Here is a 16,268-nt window from a genome sequence, read left to right as displayed (position 1 = left end):
TCAATCGCGGGTCTTTTTTACGGCGCAGAAAGCAAGTAATGTGGGCAATGTGAGTGAGAGCTCTGTCTTTAACTTGGAACTATCAGGTGAGAAACCACGTGATTTGATGTTTGGTCTTTATCTCAACTTTTTGTTCTGTCATTTTCAATGTACTATTAAAATGCCCATGAAAGATTCTGACAGAATATAATAATGAAAACTACTGAAACAAGGACATTTTCAATTTTTTTGGACATAAGATAAAAAAATGAACACGGCCTGTATCACATCTAGCATATTTACTTCGCCATATTAGTATGTGATAGTAAAAACAACAACATTAAAAATGTAAAATAAAACTTCACTTTTATTTATGCACAAGCATTACTTTACAGATGCAACCCAGCACATGTTGGTTGTTATGGTGTTTATTTACAGGAACCATTGTTGGATCTTCTAGTGTTTTTACTAATATGATTGTACTTGTGTAAACGACAGTTTGGTGCCAGACTGTAGTGCTGCAAGTATACAGTAACATCAGCTCAGGAGATGACTTAGTACTGGCTATAAGCTGCTGGCGCTTCTCTCTCTCAGTCTCTTAGTGGAAAACAGAGAAACATGATCGTCCAGCTCATTTACTGCACCTTGAAACCAGGCTCAGGCACCTAAACAATAATTTTCCATTGGATACACCCAAACATAAATGAGACAGTCTGCTAAGGAACGTGAAAGTGCTTGTGAAAATTCAGTTCATACTCCTTACTGTATTACTGACGCAACTTGCCAAACTGGTTAACAAATCTTGCACACTATGTAGCACAGTGATACTATTTTGGTATTTGGATGTACCAAAGTAGTAAGAAACCTGGGCGCTAAGTTATTTAACAATTCATCAGCATTACAACGAATGAAGCACAGCTTACATAAAGCAATACACTGACAGGTGATGACTTTTCATTGAGCCGCAAAACCCTGAGAGCTCATAAATACACATAAGAGTGCCAAGGCTTGGCCAGTTGTCTCCCATTTTAATGACTAAGCTTCATTTAAAGGTACAATGTGTAAGACATGGCCAGAATTTTCGTTTAAAACATTAAAAAAATGTGGCCTCCCTCATTCTAGCTTATTCCGTTATTTCCAAGTCTGCCACTTCCTTCAACATCATGATCCCAACATGTCATCGCCCTCTGGTTTAGATGAATTGTTAAAAATTCCATTTCCATTGGAAAAGACTTATCTTAAGAATTGGTGAATGTATAGCCTCCTTTAAAAGCATAACACTGGCAAAGATCAGGGCAGGAATGGGCAGATGAGATGGGGGAGGATTTGGAAGATGGCACTTGGGAGAGCGCTCTACTAAGAGTGAACAACAGCACTTCCTGTGCTAAACTGAGCATTATATACATCGCATCCACTACTCCAAAGTAAGACTGGCTAAAATATATCCTAACACAGATGCAACCTGCGACAAGTGTCAAAACGCTCCAGCTGACCTGACACATATGTTTTGGTCATGTCCAGCCCTGGCAACCTATTGGTCTTCCCTCTTTAAAGTTCTGTAAGAAGCACTGAATATCATTCTTGAACCAACTATGGCCATATTTGGTGTCACAGAAGGAAAAGTTATAAAAACATAATTGCTTTTACGACATTGCTTGCACGTAGAAGAATACTACTTATAACTTAACTAACTTATTGGTTTAGCGCTGTAGCACAATTCATACAATTAGAGAAAATAAAATATACTGTCAGGGGATCCAAGGACAAATTCTTCTCTGTCTGGGATCCAGTACTGATGCATTTAGATAAACTTAAAACTGTGCCCACTTAATTAACGTGTGGTGGCCATCTCCCCCATATGCTTTTGTGATGGTGATTGTATCTATGTGAATCACTTCTTGCTTAGTGCATAGCTTGTATGTTTGTTTATGTGTATATGTATATGTGCATATGTATATATATATGTATGTGTACACATGTGTGTATATGGGTATGTGTGCGTGTATGCATGTGTATGTATTTGTCTATTGCATTTGTATCTATTCTATTTTTATTGTAATCAGTTTTAATGGATCTGTGTCCACCGTGTTCTTTAGGGTGGGGGGTGGGGTGGGGTTAAATATGAATGTTATCAACAGATTAAAAAGACGTATTAGTTCTGAGATGTCTGTTTCTTGTTTTGCAGAGATACCTTTTTAAGTTTGCATGCTAACAAGCCAGCGCAGGGCCATCCTTTCTTGTAATACCACTCTGTTCCTCCAGAGGCGATAGTCCAATAGTATAGCTTTAGATGGGTAACAAGTGGCGAGTTTGCTACGTTTCACAGGCTCTCTTTGCTTTTTTAGTCTAATAAACAAAATAACCTCACAAAATGCCAAGAAAGGAAATATTCTTACACCTACTTTCCTTATTAAACAGATCATTAAAACCGTACACATTCTGAATTCAAGTTTCTCTCTTTTGCTTAACTAAAATTAGTTTAACTGCCAAGTTAACTCATCATAAAACACTCTAACCTAAAACTAAACAAAACACACCAAATCCGTCCTGTCCTTCCAGTGTTACATCGCCCACCTGCTCTGGTTTGGTCAAAATAAACTATTAATTCTCAGAGTAGATGTGAAAATATTCCAGCTCTAGACATCGCTACAGATGCCCAACCTTCCACGTGCTCTTGTCCCGCCTCACGCCTATCCTGTGCCCCCCTGCTATGTCTTTGTCAGAGTCCTGGTCAGAGCTGCTGATCATCCTTGGCTCTGTTTCCCTCTGGTGTCAAACTGGCCTTGGTTGGTCTCTTAGGCTGTGTTTGGTCCAGTTCTGGCTGTGTTCACTGGGAGGCTGCTGAGCCTGGATCCGTTGGCCACGGTGTAAACACCAATAATCCCCTGGTGCTATGAGCTCTCATTTGGGATAGACTCCAGTCAGCTTATATGACCACTACCCAGCTAACAGCAGCTCGTAGCTACTGCCATAGAAAGCTACAGCAAAGAGCATAGTGAGCAGCAGTGAGAGGTTACACTCGTGATATGCTGCGCCCTATTTGTTAGAGCAACCTTTGACAGGTGGCCATATTTTACACGCCGTACCTTTAAAGCTCTTACCAAGTTAGCTAAAATACTACCAATGTAGAAGTAGACACCACTAAAGATAACAGTGGTTCGTTCGTCAGTTTCAAGTGTATAAACACCATACAGTTTTAGTTTAAAATGACCTAGTAATGCAGCCCTTAAACCAATTGTTGTAAATCTTTTGACAAACTGTGTTGAGAGAAACAAACTGGTGTTGACATGGTGTCGTATATGAAGAATTTAAACACAAGGTCATACAGAGGAAACAAGTCTTCTGATTGGCAACAACGTGGGGTCGTCTGAAATCAAACCAGCTGCCACCATCGGCATTATGGCGGTGAAGATCCTGTTGAGAGATGACAATGGAAATGGTGACAAAAGGGAAATTCTGAATTGAAAAAAATAAACAAACACAGAAAGTAACGAAAGTGTTGTTGTGATCAGTTTTCTGACCCCCACGGTGACACTCACTATTGACACCTCACATGATGCAAAAACAAGACCTTGGTGTGTGAAGAAAGTGTGTGACGGTCATCATCAAACTCATTACTCACAAGCGTCTAATTCCTGATTCTGATGTGGAAACGGAGCATGGTGGAGGAGATGGAGCACAAACGATGGAGCTGACATCATCCTCAAACTCCTCACTGAGGGATATTGGAGAGGTAACTGTTAACTTCCGCATCAGTGTCACACGCAGTTGAGATTAGTTCAATCTTAATTTGGTAACAAAATTTACCTTCTGTAATATGCCAGCTCTTCCTGTAGCATGAACACTTGGGCCTTGAGTTCATTCCTCTCCTGCAGGACGTCCCGCAGCTCCTGCAGGGTGAAGCGAGGTTTGTCTGACTCTTCCTCCAGGCTGTCTGTCTCCTCTCCTGGCTCTGTATCGGTTGACACCTTCTGCAGGCAAAACACACAATCAGCATTTCTCCTTGCATGGCATGGGCACACACTTTGTTTCTGTAGGTGAGGGTAAATTGGTTTGGTTGTACCACCTAAAACAGTACAGGTGCCCTGCGGAGTTATGGCCTCTAGTGATGTTGTGATGTTGCAACCAATGGCTCGCGAGCCAGATGTGGCTCTTTTGACGGCCGCATCTGGCTCGCAGACAAATCCTTTGCGCACGCGCGAGCCACCGACTAGAAAGCCGGTTCACAGTCATTTCAGTGGGAAAGTGGCAAACATACATGTCGTTGTGTCTATCTATTTATCTATCTATCCTCAATCACAAAGGCAACGCAGATGAGGCAACGCAGATCGGGTAGTGACAGGCACTGTTTAAGTGAGGCTGCCGTATTTATATACAGTGTTGAGCTTGGTATGCCAGTTACTTCATTATACAATACAGTGAAAAGCCATATGAAGCAATCTTTTTTCCTTTATTACCATTATAATTGTTAAAGTAATATTTGATTTGCTTCCATATGTAACACACACTTTCTACTCTTAACTGAGTACAATTGCTCCTAGTTTTAAAAAGAGATTTCAACATCACCACAGGCCCGTCCATGAATAATTCTGTTACAAAAAGGAGCTGTTATATTACAGAAAAGGAAAATAAATGAAATTCCTCAGCTATCGTGTATTTCAACCCACAGGGAAGCCCATCTAGAAGCTTCTAACATCGGGTTCTGTGCTGATCACAACAGAACAAACTTGGAATTGCCGCCTCGTGGCTGTATGCCTCCAACAGCCAGTCAATTTACAGTTAACATCACCTTTTAGTGACTATTTCTGCTTTATTTGTAGGCCTTTGCAGAAATGCTGCTTCCTCACAGGTCTCGGTTTATGACTGAGGGTGATGGGCTTCTGCTATCAGACCCTCAACACGATGAAACTCTCTGGCTTCTTTTAAATCTCACCTCATTCATGTCAACTTGGTTGCGACCTAAGCAGTGTGCATGTGTTTCAGCTGAAAGACTGTGATCTCTGCTCTAAAATGTCCATACAGCCAATCGCACAGATGCTGTCATTAACCTGCACTCGTGCTGATTTGGTCAGCCGGGCTGTCAATCACCGCTGTTCTCAACACACCAAACCAACCACTGGAATATAAAGTAGTCACATCTGTGACCTTTTTCTTCCTCTTTATAATTATAAGAAACACTTTGGTTTTTTCTGCTACAAGTTCAATAGCTTTATTTCAGGCTGTTAACAATCCTATCTACACAAACAAGACACTTTAGCCACCACCTAATTCCATCAAGTCAAATACAATTTGTATTGGGTTTATTTTAAATTTGTTTATTTTATAGAAATGATTCGTTCTTTGGAGTTACATTTCATTTTGTTTTCGGAAAAAAAAAATCATCAAATTTCAAAAAATAGCCTCCTGCAGCTCTTCTTCTTTGTCTTCTTCTTCGTCGTGAGTTGGATGTTTTCTTGCGTCGGTTGTTGGATGTCTTCGTTCCTTGCTGCCTCTTCGTGGGCCCATATTTGGTCTTTGCCCAGCAGCATCCGTTCCAGCTCTTTCTTTTCTTTTTCCCACTGCTCTGCTCTTCTGGCCCAACTCTCTGACAGTGTGGACAGCTCCTCTTTGCACCTGTCTCTGTCGTCTGAGAGCTCCTTTCTAAAGCTCTCCTCTCTCTCAGAGAGCTCCTTCTGGTGGCTTCGGTCTTCTGCTGCCAGCCGCTCTCGTAGTTCTTCGCAGGTCGCTTTGCTCTGATTTAGAGCCGACTCTGCGTCAGTCAGCTGGGCCAAGGTGACGATGTAAGCATTGGTTCGAGCTCGTCTTTTCTTGGTGGCCCTGCTGATCTGTTTGTCTTTCTGCACGAGGACCTCTTTCAGCTGGCTCACTTCTGCCTGCCACTTCTCATTCAGGGCTGTCGCTCCACTGGAGGCTTCGAGCTCTTCTACAGAGGCTCTCATCCTCTCGGGTTCGTCTTTGAGGAGGCTCTGATTAAGAGAGGCCAACTCCTCAGCTCTCTTTTTCAGGTCCTCCTTTAGCGCCCTGCGCTCGTGGTTCCAGCTTTCGATGGCTTCCTCATGTGTGCGCTTCAGATCGGTGACACGTTGTTGCAAATAGCCGATCCATTCGTCCCTCTCGCCGATCCTCTTGATGGCATTCCGGAGATCGGCCTTTAACTTTTTGTTCTCCTCCTCTGCGCTGGAGAGTTTCTCCCGCAAGGTCCTTCTGTCTACCCATCTGCCACTGTCCTGTCTACTTGCCATTGCGGTAAATGTTGTTCTGAACTGATGATCTGATGTTCTCAAAAAAAAAGCTAAACTGTCTCTTAATCCAACTAGTCAATATTCCAAAAGTGAGGGACTGGCTTCTTGGCTCTGGGGTGCCTAAGTATAGACAGTGACAGTGACATCAAAGATCAAGGTATGCCCATATATGGAAGTTGACTCCGCCTTAAAAAGAATGCACTTTTGAAAAAAAAACCAAAAAAAAGTGCATTCAGGACAGTGGCAGATGGGTAAACACCTCGAACCAGAGACAGCGGCATCCTTTTGCTCATTCTGCTCAGGAGTCGCCTCTGGAAGACAGAAGGACCTTGCGGGAGAAACTCTCCAGCGCAGAGGAGGAGAACAAAAAGTTAAAGGCCGATCTCCGGAATGCCATCAAGAGGATCGGTGAGAGGGACGAATGGATCGGCTATTTGCAACAACGTGTCACCGATCTGAAGCGCACACATGAGGAAGCCATCGAAAGCTGGAACCACGAGCGCAGGGCGCTAAAGGAGGACCTGAAAAAGAGAGCTGAGGAGTTGGCCTCTCTTAATCAGAGCCTCCTCAAAGACGAACCCGAGAGGATGAGAGCCTCTGTAGAAGAGCTCGAAGCCTCCAGTGGAGCGACAGCCCTGAATGAGAAGTGGCAGGCAGAAGTGAGCCAGCTGAAAGAGGTCCTCGTGCAGAAAGACAAACAGATCAGCAGGGCCACCAAGAAAAGACGAGCTCGAACCAATGCTTACATCGTCACCTTGGCCCAGCTGACTGACGCAGAGTCGGCTCTAAATCAGAGCAAAGCGACCTGCGAAGAACTACGAGAGCGGCTGGCAGCAGAAGACCGAAGCCACCAGAAGGAGCTCTCTGAGAGAGAGGAGAGCTTTAGAAAGGAGCTCTCAGACGACAGAGACAGGTGCAAAGAGGAGCTGTCCACACTGTCAGAGAGTTGGGCCAGAAGAGCAGAGCAGTGGGAAAAAGAAAAGAAAGAGCTGGAACGGATGCTGCTGGGCAAAGACCAAATATGGGCCCACGAAGAGGCAGCAAGGAACGAAGACATCCAACAACCGACGCAAGAAAACATCCAACTCACGACGAAGAAGAAGACAAAGAAGAAGAGCTGCAGGAGGCTATTTTTTGAAATTTGATGACCCTCCTTATCATAAATTACCTTTACATTTTTTTCCAAAAACAAAATGAAATGTAACTCCAAAGAACGAATCATTTCGATAAAATAAACAAATTTAAACTAAACCCGATACAAATTGTATTTGACTTGATGGAATTAAGTGTCTTGTTTGTGTAGATAGGATTGTTAACGGCCTGAAATAAAGCTATTGGACTTGCAGCTGAAACACATGCACACTGCTTAGGTCGCAACCAAGTCGACATGAATGAGTTACTCTCATTGCAACTGGATGGAGGTCAGAATTCAAAATGAATGAAAGGTGCAAAAAAGACAATGGGTGAAAACACTGAGTCTTATAGATCAGCTCAGTTATTGCAATAGGTGTGTCGTCCCAAGGTGAGCTGTAATCATAATATCATCACGTCAACAAGCTGAGAAGGTGAAGATGTCAGCAAGGAGTTGCCTTTCAGGTAAAAGTCCAGGAGATTTAAGATGCCAGAGGTGTTGGCATACGACACTGACTTCCACACTACAGAAAAAATGCATGTATAATAATAATAATAATACGACAATTACCTTTATTTATATAGCACCTTTCATAACAATGTTACACACAGCTTTACAAAATCAAACTCAAAATAAAACCAGATGAGGCAGAAATGTATCAAACATTTCCAAAAGCTTCCACAAAAAGAAAAGTTTGAAGATGAGATTTAAAAGAATCAAGAGTTCAGGAGGCAGCAAAGTTCCCTCTAATTTTTCATGTGTCTGAGCAGACACACAAGCTCCCTGAGCACACTGAGGACCACCGTGAGCAACATCAGATGTGTACGCTGTGGCCACACACCAGTATCACGCCTGTCCAAAACCTTGGATCATAGCAAGTTACATGGCTTATTAAAAGAATCAAATTACAGCAGCAATTTTCATTAGTTTACTTTTAATATAATTGATTTTGCCCACATAAAATGAAAAAGACAAAAATATCGTTGTTCATGAGATGTGTATGTTATATGTGAGAGTCCTGCTTTAACCATAGGAAGAGTCCTGCTGTGGCCTGGGTAAGGTCCAGTTGTGGCATGGGTGAGGGTCATGTTCTGGAAGAAATAACACATATACACCTCTCAGACATAGAGTTTTGTTCACATTAAAACACTCACATTTTGCACAATGTATATACATATACATATATGTTCATATATATCCATTTAAAATTGTTTTAAATCTGGAAAAAAAAATCATCATTCTGAAGGCGTGGCGGTGCGACACGATGAATTATGTGTGGCGGAAACCCTGCCCATACATTATCAAATAGTAGCAGCATTTAATGATTAATACATATATGTCACTAGAATATGCACAAATCTGTGTTAAATTTTACCTTATTGTTCGCGTCTGTCCTTCTCGCTTCTCCAACGCTTGTACACTTTGTCCAGGTCGATGACTTCCTCTGCTTCTTGCTTTGACTTTGTGCGCATCAGCTGGTCCAAATGTGCCACTTCAAGACGATTTCTGGATGCTTAAAGAACTGCATGTCTTTTTTACCTTGGCTTGATGAGTTGATATGTCGCTGCCCGTTCGTTTCGCCATGATAAGGGCTTAGCATTTGCGTCTCTTCACTCCGCTGCACTGTTGTTAGCTCGGCAGGGCACATAATGCAAACACTGTCAATGCTATGATTGGCTGCGTAGCGTAAGTGAACTGTATGGTATTATTGGCTGGACACCTGTCGCTCATTGAGTTACGTTGCAAAATGGTACAGAAAACAATATTATTGGTCTAATAAACTACATTATATCAGTTCTAAATATAGATATTAATTAATACGTTTCTGTTGAATTTTATTTTGTGCGCTGCATAGATTTTCTTGTGCGCTGAGTATGTTCACGCAGTGCGCGATTGCACAAGCGCGCAGCTTAGAGGGAACTGGGAATTGGGAGGCAGCAAGTTTCATAGTGTGGGGGTCTGATAGCTAAAGCCCATCACCCTCACTTATAAACCGAGACCAGCGAGGAACCAGCAGGGCTCCATCCACCAATGATCAAGGGGGCACGTACCAGGTCAACAGATCAGAAATGGGTTTCGGGACAAGACCATTATAGACCTTTAAATGTAAGCAATACATTTTTAAACCATTTGGAAATCTATCAGGGAGCCAGTGTAGGGAGGCAGCACAGAGGTCCTGTGATCATGCCTCTTTGTTGCTGTAAAGGATTGAGCAGCGGTGCTTTGTAGCGCCTGCAGATGGTGGAGGGAGCCCTGGCTGATCCCCGAGTAAAGTGGGTACCATAGGTCACTTTCTTGATGACTTGAAAAATGTGTCAAATTGACTGAACTTGCTTTATCAAGTTATCAGTTGAAAAAAGAAAAGAAAAAATGGTGGGAGTGAAGGTCTGTGAGCTACAGAGAAAAAATACTTGCTTCCGCATTTGAGTTTGAAAAAAAACAGCTCTTTAAACTAATGGCAGGGTTGAAGCATAGACATAAACAACTTGTTATATCCTGGAGATATGCCGTGCTTTAAAGCAGGCATGTCCTGACTATTCCATAAAGGGCAGTGGGGCCGCAGGTTTTTTATCCAGCCTATCAAGAGGTCACCTAATAATCAGCTGATGAAATGAGTCCAGCCTGGTGTGCTCCTCCTTGGTTGGAATGAAAACCTGCAGCCACACGGCCCTTCATGGAATAGTTTGGTCATGCCTGGACTAAAGCATAGACACATTTTGCTCTCAATAAGAGGACTACTGCTGCTGGTGGAGGGATTCTATGTACCTGCAACGGCCATCCAATTGAGGCGGAGTAATACATAAACCTACGGTCTGAAATACAGCGCCCGATTTAACTCCTGCTGAAAGATCTTTAATCCTTTGCCATTACCTTCGGAGTTGTAACATAAATATAATAGAGTTAACTTGATAGAAAGCTAAAAATGTTTTGATGAAAAGTAAAGTATAAAAACGTGGGTTTGTTTGAATCTGGTGCGATATATTTTTTTCATTAATGAGCTACTGAAGTTCTTCATGGAACTTCGACATGAAGTTTGCTTGTTTCAGCTGTCATTGGCACATAGGTGGCTAGCTAGCTACACAGTCAAGGGCAAAGGGAGCATACTGTGGCAGCTCCAACTGCACTTGGGGGGGGGGCACAGCGGGGAGAAATGGCAGTACAACATTTCTATTATTTCAACATTACTGCATGCGTGTGACATCACTCAGTAAAACCAGTAACACGCCGCATGCAGGAAAGTGGATCTGCTCTCCTAATTTTCGGCAGTAATCAGCATCACTGGTTCATGATCTGTATATTTTAATAACCTTTGAACATCATAAATGCCTCTTTTCATTGGCACAATGGCAGCTGCATCCTCACCACAACCCATGATCCTTCGTGTTGTTGCACCAGACCAGGTTAGAAAATTAAAACTAAGTTCACGTCCAGCCTCTGTTGATGCGCTGATTAAAATAATGAAAGAGCAGTTGGAACTAGACCTTGACTTCAGTTTGCAATATGAAGAAAATTATTTCACATTGACATTGAGGAGTTACCAGAAAAAGGCTGATGTGCATATCTCACTTGCACAATATTTCAGCTCTATCGCATCTACCCTGAATTAGAGGGTTCATTAACAGTTTGTGACATCAATATATTTCATCAATGTTGGTACCCCTTGTCCTGTTAAGGTTTTAGCCAGATAGCCAAAAGCATTCTTTCTTTTCCATTTTCAGGTTTTCAGTCAGGTGGCCCAGACTGCAGTGTACCTTTGTACTAAGGCAGGGGTCGGGAACCAATGGCTCGCGAGCCAGATGTGGCTCTTTTGACGGCCGCATCTGGCTCGCAGACAAATCCTTTGCGCACGCGCGAGCCACCGACTAGAAAGCCGGTTCGCAGACATTTCAGTGGGAAAGTGGCAAACATACATGTCGTTGTGTCTATCTATTTATCTATCTATCCATCAATCACAAAGGCAACGCAGATGAGGCAACGCACATCGGGTAGTGACAGGCAATGTTTAAGTGAGGCTGCCGTATTTTGCTGTCGAAAATAGCGGTCGATGTGCGCATGCGCAAAGGGGCGCAAAGGGGCGCACTACAGTGTCGTTAACCCAGCTGTCAGCTAACTAATTTTTGACACGCTTCTGAGAAGATGGCTAAAAGAAAAAAAGACGACGAGTATCATACTTTTCAGCAGGAATGGACAGAGGAATTTGCCTTTGTGGAGAAAGCTGGTTCTGCTGTGTGTCTAATATGCAATGATAAAATTGCATCTATGAAGCGGTCAAATATAAAGCGGCACTTCGACACACGCCATGCTGCATTTGCATCGAAATATCCTACTTGTATTTTTAGTTTTAAACATATTGTATGGCTCTCCTGGAATTTCATTCAAAAATATGTGGTGTTCATGGCTCTCTCAGCCAAAAAGGTTCCCGACCCCTGTTGTAGAGCAATGTTTTCATAAGCAGACTGCAGTATTGTTTGGTTATTGTGCTTGTGCACCAAGACACACATACACTGGGGTTGAAGTGACACATCTTTCTGTCAACCTTAGAGTGGTGGTGCAGTTCATATCAACAGTTGGCAGAACCGCACCATGAAAGAAAGCAATGCAACAATAAAAGCAGAGAAGGAGAACACTGTTAGCTAATGTAAACAAAGCAGATTTAAAAACGCAAAACGCTTTTGCAAATGTTTCATGGGGCAGGAAGTGTATTCAGCCTGTTTGTGAGGCCTTAAGGACACACCAGCATGACAGAGTGATAATGCTTTGTGTTTAATATAAATAGTCTTATAGGGGCCTCGGCTGTTACCACAGGAGGCCTGTGTGCAGTGCAGAGTTAAGCAGGTGTTACCAGAAACAATGCTGCCGTGTCTTCATCACTGTCATCCTCTTCTCCATTGTTTTCTTCCTTTGATGACCCTGGGAGAAGGGAAGGACTCTTGTCACATTCAAAGCAGTTGGCCAGGAAACCAGGGTCTCCTCCACACTCCACCCACACTGAATTTGGTTTCATGGTGGAGTTAGATGGTGCTGCAGAGGACTGGATTGGTAACACAAAACATCCACTTAGGCTCTAGAAAAACTGCAAGACTTTATAAACTATGGCCAACATAGTTTGAACCTAGTTATATTAATGGTTTACAACCTGCTAAAGTCCTTTTTCTTACCGTCATCTGTAGTGACGTAGTTGATGAAATTCCAGATGTGGTTAGAGTGCTTTCTTCTATGTTAGTGACCTCTCTCTCCAGTTCCCACCCCCGGAGCTCCTTTCTCAGCTTTGTGACCTCCAGCTGCAGAGCCCCCAGCTCCTGCTGGTGCGCCTGGGCTGCAGCTTCCAGCTCGGCCCTCTGCTGGATCAGAGCCTTGCCCTGAGCCTCCATCACTCCCATCCTGTGACGAAGGTCCTGATTGATTCTTATCAACCGATGCTGCTGCATCTGGAGCTACAGTTGAGGAAAATTCTATGACTTGACAAAATCTAATCATATCAAGTAAACTGTAAACCCATGTAAGTATAAACTGCCTATGATCCAAATGCTCACCGCCTCAATATCTTCGTTTTTTAGTGTCAGCTCGTGGTCTTTCGCCTGGATTTCATCCCTCTGCTTATCCACCAGGTCTTTCAGCTTCTTCATCAGCTGCTTCTCTTTCTCTGACATTCCTGTGGGTATCATAATAAAGCACTGAAATAACATTTGCACATAAGTGCAATCTAACAGGAGGCTGCTATGCCATTCAACAGAAAAAACATACCAGGATTTCTTCTATTTTTAGCATGTTAAGTACAACTTGCATGCATTTATTTAAGTCTTAAGCAACTTATAAAGCATACGTTTTTTTTTTTATTAATTTCTCACTTCATTTTAAGTTGACTCTCATTCTGCACCAAAAAAGGTGGGGAAACAATCTAAAAGGTTATGGTATGCTTTGGAAAATTGTCAGCCATAAATGTATACACAATTAGTATGTATGTGTGTATTTTTCTAGACAAATCATGTGTAGGGAGCAGACTAGTCATATCATTCATTCGTTCATGTGGATGTACATGTTTTATAAGGAGTGTTTGTGCACTGTGTCCCTGACAGTAAGTATAGCTGCAGCCACCATGAAAGTCTCACACAAGAGTTATATTTTGGTCTGCTTCAAAAATAGTCTCCTTTACAAGCTCCTGACTGTCTGTCTTCACAGCCTCCTTTTTCATCAACATACAGGCGTGCACCATATACTGTGCGATCTCACATGACATACTCTACATAGGGTAAATATGTGAAGCGTACAGCAGATTGTTTAGCACAACACAAATCTGCAGTGAGCATGCAACAGATAAAAAGATCTGCACTGGATCTCTTAGCCAAGACCAAACCTGTTTAGTATCCAAACCCATCACAAGATTCTGTACAACACAACCTGCATGGTAAGACTTCGAAGAGCAACAATCAACCAATGCTGTTTTGTGATTATAGTTATTATACTATGTTATGTGCTTAACATATTTTCAGATTCTTCATATTTATTTATTTTTATATTGCCTACACATTGTTCACAATAGATTGTTTTTGTTCATTGACATTGGTGCATTCCTGTAAACTATATCTTTAATGCCTGACTACAACTTCAACAATCCATTCATCACAATCCACTATAATCACCATATAGAGAAGAACTGATCCAACCTTTTTCTCTCCTGACGCTGATTCTGATACCTTAACTTTGAGTATTTGCTGAGAAGATGACCAATCCCATATGAATGCTCTTTTTCCCAAATTTAAAATCTGTATAACTCATGCCATTGAACTTATGGACAAAAAAGCACCTACTGTGAATTGGTCATGTCATTGCTCATACCCGATCCACTTAATAAGGTCAACATTGGCATACATACCAATATCTAGATAGATACATTCATACTAAATCAGGGAGTCCCGATCACCGTATGACTTAAAATGAAATTTGGAAACTGAAAACTAGTCATTAGGCTATTGCACTTGGAAAAGTTGATGAAACCGTGTGTGTGTACAAAAAACATACTGATGATTTCCTATAAATCATCCTGAAAGCTCCAAAAACTCGTCTGTAAAACTCTGGTTGAAAGCTACTGCTGCAGTCAACCCACCCTCATGTTTCTGCAGGTCTTCCTCTGTGACGGGGGACTCCTTGAGAGGGAGACTCAATAACAACCTCTTGTTCTCTGCCTGAAGCTGAGTGATTTGAGAGAGCAGGTCCTGGACTTCTCCTCTCCACACATCCTCCACCAGCTCCAACTCCTGAGCACAGCAGATACAGGAAAATATAAAAGAAAGAGGAAGAACAGCAGCACAGTCAACTGTCTGCTCAGAGCACCTGTTCTTTGTTTGAAGACGGTAAATACAGCTGTATGAACATGAGGGCAAGACAGCATCAACAACACTTCACTTCTTTGCTGCCTCCAAAATCCATGAAATGTCACTATTACTTGGTTTTGTCATCATATTATCATGTTTGTTATCATATTATCATATTTAAAGTTTAAGGCGTTTTGAGCTCATTAAAGGTGTTCTGAAAATGAACAATGTGGTAAAGTCAACGTCAAGTATACCACACATTCATTAACTGTTACTTACCTTGAAAGGTAAACATGTAAGTAAGGTCACAAGACACATGCACACAGCGGCAGACAGACAGGCAGACAGACAGAACACACAAACAGATAAACATACAGGTAGACACACACACACACACAGGTTCATAGGAATACACACAGACCTTCTGGTGCTTCCTCTCCTGCTTGTATCTGTCGCTCCGCTCCTGCCGCAGTCGATCCAGCTCCCTTCGCAGCTCCTCGGCCTCCTGTGCGGCAGCTCCGCGGCTCACCAGCGCCTCCAGCAGCTCGAGGACCCGCACCACTTTGGGCACCACACCGACCAGAGACTCGCACCCAAACCGGTCGATAATCCGCTCAAACTCCTGTCCGAGCACCGCCGCTATGTCGTACACATCCATAACGGTCAGCTCCGCCGCGGGTCTGTCCAGCGCCGACATAACGCAGGTTTCCATGTCTGTCCTCTGCTTTATTTAAAACGCCCGACATTCAGCATATCTCTCTGTCCTCTGACACTCTAAGCAGACACACATTTGCTGTGGAAAAACTAGTTTATATAAGCCAGCCGAAACGTGTGTGAACATGGCGAGAACATGTTCCAGTTTGTTGACAGTCTAAACTTTGTCCGGAGCACTGTGTCACTTTTGGTGCGGCATTCAAAGTTATCGGGAAAAGTCGTACATATCAAGTTCACGGCAGTACATACCACGCTATCGTACGTTCCAGTGAATAAATAATAGATGTTAATTTCGATGGCCGTTGCCGCGTGTTTGCTTCAGACAGGCTAAACGGTGAAGTGCGAATTGTGCAACAGCGGATGATAAAGAGCTGGCGTATATGCAAATAAGGCATATGCGATAGAGATACTGGCTGATAGATGCGCAGCTGTGCTTAATATTGACGTAGGGTAACATAACAGTAATAAGAAAATTGTTATTAATAATACATTAACCAACATTGTATGGGCCTGTTCCGTGAATGTCAGGTCAGCAGAGGTACAACGTCGTGTCTGCGTTTGATAATTACAATTGTTCCTGAAGGTATCAGTCATCTCCACGTTGGCCCAAAGTCCTACTGCGCATGTCATGATACGTAGCGTCTTACCTTCTTTGTACATCAGTGCTTTTAAAGTATCACTATACTGTTTGACGCTTGAGCTAAAGCAGAGTAAATTTTAGACAGCTGTTGTTTTTTTTTTTAATTACTAATGTGTTAACATTAAAGGCAGGTGAATTTCTTGGCAGGAATATAAAAATATATATATGTATATATGTGCTTCCAATATAACCTTACCAATACCTCTATTATTTCTATGGTCATTTCCATTAGTTACAGGTTGCAAATA

General features: G+C 42.5%; 1 protein-coding gene across 1 annotated transcript; it reads right to left on the bottom strand.

The window, feature by feature from the left end:
* Positions 1-338: 338 nt before the first annotated feature.
* On the bottom strand, positions 339-15,588 carry LOC121606942 (RILP-like protein 1). Its single transcript, XM_041937563.1, has 8 exons — positions 15,088-15,588; positions 14,459-14,609; positions 12,888-13,006; positions 12,513-12,788; positions 12,197-12,385; positions 3,787-3,950; positions 3,602-3,694; positions 339-3,393 (listed from the first exon to the last, which is right to left on the bottom strand). The coding sequence occupies exons 1-8, from the start codon at positions 15,376-15,378 to the stop codon at positions 3,300-3,302; spliced, it is 1,377 nt and encodes a 458-aa protein (XP_041793497.1). The 5' UTR covers positions 15,379-15,588; the 3' UTR covers positions 339-3,299.
* Between the last annotated feature and the right edge of the window lie 680 nt (positions 15,589-16,268).

This window comes from Chelmon rostratus, chromosome 5 (genome assembly GCF_017976325.1).
Source record: "Chelmon rostratus isolate fCheRos1 chromosome 5, fCheRos1.pri, whole genome shotgun sequence".
Lineage (NCBI taxonomy): Eukaryota > Metazoa > Chordata > Actinopteri > Chaetodontiformes > Chaetodontidae > Chelmon > Chelmon rostratus.
Note: the sequence above shows the minus strand (reverse complement) of the source record. Positions and strands in the feature narration are given on the sequence as shown.